This window comes from Oncorhynchus nerka, linkage group LG6, assembly GCF_034236695.1.
Source record: "Oncorhynchus nerka isolate Pitt River linkage group LG6, Oner_Uvic_2.0, whole genome shotgun sequence".
Taxonomy (NCBI): domain Eukaryota; kingdom Metazoa; phylum Chordata; class Actinopteri; order Salmoniformes; family Salmonidae; genus Oncorhynchus; species Oncorhynchus nerka.
The window spans coordinates 60,052,919-60,061,474 of record NC_088401.1 but is presented as its reverse complement, the minus strand read 5'-3'; the positions used below and the strand labels follow the sequence as shown (position 1 = coordinate 60,061,474).

At 40.6% G+C, this 8,556-nt stretch overlaps 1 protein-coding gene across 1 annotated transcript in view; it reads right to left on the bottom strand.

Annotated features, from left to right (window-relative positions):
- Window positions 1-4,986: 4,986 nt before the first annotated feature.
- Window positions 4,987-8,556, bottom strand: part of LOC115130784 (gamma-aminobutyric acid receptor subunit alpha-2-like) — a 52,601-nt gene continuing 49,031 nt past the window's right edge. Inside the window, exon 5 of the mRNA XM_029662230.2 lies at window positions 4,987-5,776. Coding sequence (XP_029518090.2) covers window positions 5,471-5,776 — 306 coding nt within the window. The 3' untranslated portion in view covers window positions 4,987-5,470. The remainder of the gene's footprint in view (window positions 5,777-8,556) is intronic.

Sequence of the window (8,556 nt, the reverse complement as noted above, 5' to 3'; positions counted from 1 at the left end):
CCATTGTGTCCTCCTCCCAGAGCGCTAAGAACCTTGGCGTGATCCTGGACAACACCCTGTCGTTCTCAAATAACATCAAGGCGGTGGCCCGTTCCTGTAGGTTCATGCTCTACAACATCCGCAGAGTACGACCCTGCCTCACACAGGAAGCGGCGCAGGTCCTAATCCAGGCACTTGTCATCTCCCGTCTGGATTACTGCAACTCGCAGTTGGCTGGGCTCCCTGCCTGTGCCATTAAACCCCTACAGCTCATCCAGAACGCCGCAGCCCGTCTGGTGTTCAACCTTCCCAAGTTCTCTCACGTCACCCCGCTCCTCCGCTCTCTCCACTGGCTTCCAGTTGAGGCTCGCATCCGCTACAAGACCATGGTGCTTGCCTACGGAGCTGTGAGGGGAACGGCACCTCAGTACCTCCAGGCTCTGATCAGGCCCTACACCCAAACAAGGGCACTGCGTTCATCCACCTCTGGCCTGCTCGCCTCCCTACCACTGAGGAAGTACAGTTCCCGCTCAGCCCAGTCAAAACTGTTCGCTGCTCTGGCCCCCCAATGGTGGAACAAACTCCCTCACGACGCCAGGACAGCGGAGTCAATCACCACCTTCCGGAGACACCTGAAACCCCACCTCTTTAAGGAATACCTAGGATAGGATAAAGTAATCCTTCTCACCCCCCCCCTTAAAAGATTTAGATGCACTATTGTAAAGTGGCAGTTCCACTGGATGTCATAAGGTGAACGCACCAATTTGTAAGTCGCTCTGGATAAGAGCGTCTGCTAAATGACTTAAATGTAAATGTAAATGTATTGTATTGGAGGCTATGTAGGGGGAGAGTAAAAAGCCAGCTACAGTCTGTACGACATAGTCCCACTCCAAAACAAACCATATTTGTTTAGTAGAGACCCTACTGAGAATTTTCCACTCCACTTTAGCTGAGACAGGTAGTCAAGTTTTTCTCTACAGTCCAATATGTGTATTGCACTGCTGTTAATGGAATTGGAGGTAGGGTCCAGCAGCACTAAGTACAGTGCATTCAGAAAGTATTCAGACCCCTTCACTTTTTCCACAATTTGTAACGTTACAGCCTTATTCTAAAATTGATTCAATCATTTTTTCCCTCATCAATCTACACTCAATACACCATAATGACAAAGCAAAAACATGTTTAGATTTTATTTTGCAAATATATAAAAATAAAAGACTGATCACATTTACATAAGAATTCATACCCTTTACTCAGTACTTTGTTGAAGCACCTTTGGCAGCGATTAAAGCCGCAAGTCCTTTTGGGTATGACGCTACAATCTTGGCACACCTGTATTTGGGGAGTTTCTCTCATTCTTTGCAGAAGCTCTCAAGCTCTGTCAGGTTGGATGGGGAGCGTCGCTGCACAGCTATTTTCAGGTCTCTCCAGAGATGTTAGATTGGGTTCAAGTCCAGGCTCTGGCTGGGCCACTCAAGGTCATTCCGAGACTTGTCCCAAAGCCACTCCTGCGTTGTCTTGGCTGTGTGCTTAGGGTTGTTGTCCTGTTGGAAGGTGAATATTTGGCCCAGTCTGAGGTCCTGAGCACTCTGGAGCAGGTTTTCATCAAGGATCTCTGTACTTTGCTCTGTTCATCTTGCCCTCAATCCTGACTAGTCTCCCAGCCATGCTTCACCGTAGGGATGGTGCCAGGTTTACTCCAGACGTGATGCTTAGCATTCAGGCCAAAGTGTTCAATCTTGGTTTCATCAGACCAGAGAATCTTGTTTCTCATGGTCTGAGAGTCTTTAGGTGCCTTATGGCAAACTCAAAGTGTGATGTCATGTGCCTTTTACTGAGGAGTGCCTTCCATCTGGCCACTCTACCATAAAGTCCTGATTGGTGGAGTGCTGCAGAGAGAGTTGTCCTTCTGGAAGGTTCTCCCATCTCCACAGAGGAACTCTGGAGCTCTGTCAGAGTGACCATCAGGTACTTGGTCACCTCCCTGACCAAGGCCCTTCTCCCCCGAATGCTTAGTTTGGCCGGAAGGCCAGCTTTAGGAAGAGTCTTGGTGGTTCCAAACTCCTTCCATTTAAGAATAATGGATGCCACTGTGTTTTTGGACCTTCAAAGCTACAGAAATTTTTGGTACCCTTCTCCAGATCTGTACCTCAACACAATACTGTCTCGGAGCTCTACAGACAATTCCTTTGACCCATTTGCTCTGACATGAACTGTAAACTGTGGGACCTTACATAGACAGGTGTGTGACTTTCCAAATGATGTCGAATCAATTGATTTGACAACAGGTGGACTCCAATCAAGTTTTAGAAACATCTCAAGGATGATCAATGGAAACAGGATGCAACTGATCTCAATTTCGAGGCTCATTGCAAAGGGTCTGAATAATTATGTAAATAAGGTTTCTGTTTTTTATTTGCAATAAATTCACCTGTTTTCACTTTGTCATTATGGGTATTGTGTGTAGATTGAAGAGGAATAAATGTATTTAATCCATTTTAGATTAGGGCTGTAACATAACAAAATGTGGAAAAAGTGAAGGGGTCTTAATGCTTTCCGAATGCACTGTATTAAAGCATTTGCCCACACAATACCACATTTATTTTTTACAGATTATTGGGTAATGACATTAACATATTTATATACATGTTATTAAAATTGCATTTATTTTAAATATACAGTACCAGTCAAAAGTTTGGACACCTACTCATTCAAGGTTGTATTTATTTTAAACATCAAAACTATGAATTAACTCACATGGAATCATGCAGTCACCAAAAAAAGTGTTAAACAAGTACAAATACATTTTAAACTTTAGATTCCTCGAAGTAGCCACCCTTTGCCTTGATGACAGCTTTGCACAGTTTTGACATTCTCTCAACAAGCTTCACCTGCAATCCTTTTCCAATAGTGTTGAAGGAGTTTCCACATATGCTGAGCACTGGTTGGCTGCTTTTCCTTTACTCTGGGGTCCAACTCATCCCAAACCATCTTAATTGTGTTGAGGTCGGGTGATTATGGAGGCCAGGTCAGCTGATGCAGCACTCCATCACTCTCCTTGGTCAAATAGCCCTTACACAGCCTGGAGGTGTGTTGGGTCATTGTCCTGTTGATAAACAAATGTTAGTCCCACTAAGCGCAAACCAGATGGGATTGTGTATTGCTACAGAATGCTGTGGTAGCCATGCTGGTTAAGTGTGCCTTGAATTCTAAATAAATCACAGACCGTGTCACCAGCAAAGCAACCCCACACCATCACACCTCCTCCTCCATGCTTCACGGTGGGAAGCACAGATGCAGAGATCCTCCGTTCACATATTTTGCGTCTCACAAAGACTCGGCGGTTGGAACCAAAAATCTCACATTTGGACTCATCAGACCGAAGGACAGATTTCCACCGGTCTAATGTCCATTGCTCATGTTTCTTGGCCCAAGCAAGTCTCTTCTTATTATTGGTGTCCTTTATAATGGTTTCTTTGCAGCAAATCGACCATGAAGACCTGATTCACGCAGTCTCCTCTAAACAGTTGATGTTGAGATGTGTCTGTTACTTGAACTCTGTTAAGCATTTATTTGGGCTGCAATTTCTGAGGCTGGTAACTCTGAATGTATCCTCTGCCGCTACGGTAACTCTGGGTCTTCCTTTCCTGAGGTGTACCTCATGATAACCAGTTTCATCATTGCGCTTGATGGTTTTTGCAACTGCACTTGAAGAAACGTTCAAAGTTCTTGAAATGTTCCGGATTAACTGACCTTTATGTCCTATATTAATTATGGACTGTCATTTCTCTTTGCTTATTTGAGCTGTTCTTGACATAATAATTTGGACTTGGTCTTTTACCAAATAGGGCTATTTTCTGTATACCCACCCTACCTTGTCACAACACAACTGATTGGCTCAAACGCATTAAGAAGGAAAGAAATTCCACAAATTCACTTTTAACAAGGCACACCTGTTAATTGAAATGCATTCCAGGTGACTACCTCAAGAAGATGGTTGAGAGAATGTCAAGAGTGTGCAAAGCTGTCATCAATGAAAAGGTTGGCTACTTTGAAGAATATAAAATATATTTTGATTTGTTTAACACTTTTTTAAAAGTTACTATATGATTCCATATGTTATTTCATAGTTTTGATGTCTTCACTATTATTCTACAATGCAGAAAATAGTCAAAATAATGAAAAACGCTGGAATGAGTAGGTCTGTCCAAACTTTTGACTGTTACTGTACATTATTTTCAACATAGCAGTATTTGTGCAATCTTTCATAATAAATCCTGTTATAAATAACAAAAACATTTACAGAAAATACATCAAGTGATCAATGTATTTTTTCCTATGGTTGCAATGCTGTAAAACGCTGCACTATTCCCAAAGTTTAGCATGTCTTTGCAGGGCGACTTTTTATATCATTTGTTTTTAATTTTGGTTCCAACCCCTGATTCAAAAGCAGTTCACCTATATATTTTTCATGACAAAAGAAGTTACAGAAGCTTATCAAGTTAGCATTCAGTTCTAGGTGCTCAATACGGGGCGGCAGGTAGCCTAGTAGTTAGAGCATTGGGCCAGTAACCGAAAGGTTGCTAGATCGAATCCCTGAGCTGACAAGGTAAAAATCTGTCGTTCTGAGTTTTGATAACTCTTGCTAGTGATTGAGTAGCGTGTGTGTGTGTAACGCATTGTCATGCTCTGGCACATAATATCGCCTTATCCAATACATGTATATCATAGAAGAAAGGTTACCAAATAAACCGCGCAGCAGATTATCATGCTGCAGTATTTCCCGTGGTCTTTCTGCACAGTTCAGTGCTGTTTTGTGTGAGGAAGATGGCACCTGCCTTCGACGTAGTATGTGTAAAAAATATAAAAAATGATAATAATCAACTTGAAACATTATTACACAGTATGGTTTGTTTCGCTTATGTTGATATTTTGTTTAACAATAATAAGTTACATTGCAATACAACAAAAGCATTAAAAAAAAGATTACTCTTTTTTTGCATTGGCTTGTATAGAAAAAGAACTTCATACCATAAATGAGAAATCCCTGGTTAATGAGAAAAATTAAATTGTTAGCCCACAAAAAAAAGTTAACATAAGAAATATATTTTTTAAACTATTAAAAAAAAGAATGTTTTGACTTAAATCTCTCGATTCTGCAAATAAACATCTCAAGGTTCCTTTCGTAGATTTTTCAAACATGTAAACATCACTGGTCAATAAAACCATAAGATAAAATAAATGTATTGTTCAATGATTTACATAACCAAACACACAAGTCAGGACTATAAATACATCTATATTTACAAAAGCAGTTGTTTCCAAAAGCACTGCAGAATGTGGTGTAGAAAAAACAGGACAGAGGGGGAGAGAAAGCAATCCAGGGCTTGTCTGTCTTGTACCAACAAACCAAGAGTTAGCAGATACTGGTCATATTTGGTAAGTATTTTAGTTCCGTAATTCAGATGTATTATGCAGGAGGGAGAGACCTCTAGGTTGAGGGCACCATATCCTTTATATACGGTTCTCTGTTTAGGTACGTGGCCCAGTAGACTAAATTGAAGCTGCTAAACAGGACTGGGAACATAATCCTGGAAATCCTATCAATTTTGCTCACACTGTTGAAAGTCTTCTTTGGGTCCGTTTTGCCACCCTTGCCAACCGCCATGTTGGGTTCAACGGCGCCGCCCTTGGCGATGGTGGACAACCCAGAGTCCTTGGTGATGTTGGGCGCATAGTTGGCCACCGCCACGGCATAGGCGTTGTTCTTCTTCATGGTGGAGGCCTTCTCTTTTTTCTGTGGAAGGAGCCAAAGTTAGTAGCTAGCAGTCGTCAGACGAACCTGTCACTTCCGGCCAGTATGTGTTCCAGACAGTCCTGGATGATGAATGCACCCGGGGGGGGGTAATAATAATGAATGGGATCTGGGATAGGATTGTGCATCAATCTAAATGCAGAGAAGTGGTAACATGAAGGTTAGCCGGGCCTCCGATATGCTGTCAGGCACCACGCTGCCAACACACATTACTGTCACAGCTCACTCTGATGTCATTCATTCACTTGGCTATTTACATGTTTGCAAGGTCAGAATTAGTATTTTATACACTGCTCCAAAAAATATAGGGAACACCAAAATAACACATCCTAGATCTGAATGAATGAAATATTCTTATTAAATACTTTTTTCTTTACATAGTTGAATGTGCTGACAACAAAATCACACAAAAATGATCAATGGAAATCAAATGTATCAACCCATGGAGGTCTGGATTTGGAGTCACACTCAAAATTAAAGTGGAAAACCACACTACAGGCTGATCCAACTTTGATGTAAGGGAAGACCCCCCTGTATTGGACAAAAATGAATGGGAAGTCATTGGCATCGGACAAACCATATACACATTGTCCAATACCACCCAATTCGGCGTTGATTCATGCAAAGTGTATTGCAAATACCATATGGCAATTGCCAGTTGTAACACTTTAAAAATTCAACAGGTGGCGAATCCGCTCCACCGTGGTTTTTCATATTGGAAATGTAACCCAAGTCAACGTCCAAAAGCAAAATTTTGAAAAAATGTTTTTTTTTGTCAAAAACTTATCACCCCTTAAAAAAGTGCTTTCTGGACCGTTTTTCGAAATTCTTTCAATTTTTTTGTCAATTACACATGTGTAAGAACTGTATGAATATACTTTTGTCCAATTTTATTATCATTTTTTTAATTTATTTTTTACATGCGCATAAGTAATATGTTTTGTCCATTTTCAATATGATTTCATAGGAAGTCAAAAGTCAAAAGTCAAAAATGTCAAAATTTTGTAAAAAACTTCACACACCCAAAAAGTGCTTTCTGGACCGTTTTTCGAAATTCTTTCAAATTTTGTGTCAATTACACACGTATAAGAACTGTATCAACATACTTTAGTTGTATTGTATTATCATTATTATTATTTATTTTTACTTGTGCATAAGGAATATGATTTGTCCATTTACAATATGATTTCATAGGAAGTCAAAAGTCAAAGTCACTTTTTTTGGGGGCCAAATGCCATAAGAAATTTGACATGCTCAAAAATCCTGCAGAAATGCAAAATTGACTGGCCTGATGAACTCGGGATGGCCGGGCAGTGATAGTTGTACCTTTCCATCACTCGTTGCGTTGACTTCATCATGTCCATTTGGTGATGTCTTTTCACTATAGAATCATATTGCAAATGCACGTGCATTGTTGTGCAACTGGTAACCCAAAAATAAAAATATGGTTGTAAATGCATTTACCGGGACTCCTATTGTCCATGCCCGCTATGGGAGTACCCTACTACGGCCCTCTATCTATGGGGGCCATCCTGAGTGCTTTATGGACTGTTTAAAATATTCTGATGGATACGCATTGTTGTGCAACTGGTGATTGAAAATAGGCACCTGGTAACCCAAAAATAAAAATATGGTTGTAAATGCATTTACCGGTCAGTCTGATATTAATGCCCGCTATGGGAACACAGGATGGCCGGGCAGTGATAGTTGTTCCTTTCCATCACTCGTTGTGTTGATTTCATCATGTCCATTTGGTGATGTTTTTTCACTATACAATCATATTGCAAGTGCACGTGCATTTGCAATATGGTTCAATTGGCATTTACCATATGAAATTTGACATGCTCAAAAATGCAAAATTGACTGGCCTGATGAACACAGGATGGCCGAGCAGTGATAGTTGTACCTTTCCATCACTCGTTGTGTTGATTTCATCATGTCCATTTGGTGATGTTTTTTCACTATACAATCATATTGCAAGTGCACGTGCATTTGCAATATGGTTCAATTGGCATTTACCATGCTCAAAAATCCTGCAGAAATGCAAAATTGACTGGCCTGATGAACACAGGATGGCCTGGCAGTGATAGTTGTTCCTTTTCATCACTCGTTTTGTTGATTTCATCATGTCCATTTGGTGATGTTTTTTCACTATAGAATCATATTGCAAATGCACGTGCATTGTTGTGCAACTGGTAACCCAAAAATAAAAATACGGTTGTAAATGCATTTTACCGGTCATTCTGATATTAATGCCCGCTATGGGAACACAGGATGGCCGGGCAGTGATAGTTGTTCCTTTCCATCACTCGTTGTGTTGATTTCATCATGTCCATTTGGTGATGTTTTTTCACTATAGAATCATATTGTAAATGCACGTGCATTTGCAATATGTTTTAATGGGCATTTACCATATGAAATTTGACATGCTCAAAAATGCAAAATTGACTGGCCTGATGAACACAGGATGGCCGAGCAGTGACAGTTATACCTTTCCATCACTCGTTGTGTTGATTTCATCATGTCCATTTGTTTATGTTTTCTCACTTTTGCAAAGTCACTGTGCATTTGCAATATGGTTCAATGGGCAGGTACCATCACGAATTTGTCATGCTATAAAAATCCTGCAGGAATGTGAAATTGACTGGCCTGATGAACTCGTGATGGCTGGGCAGTGATTCTGGTTCATCTCAATCGCTCGTTAGGGTTGATTTCAGAATGTCCATTAGGTGATGTTTTTTCACTATAGAATCATATTGCAA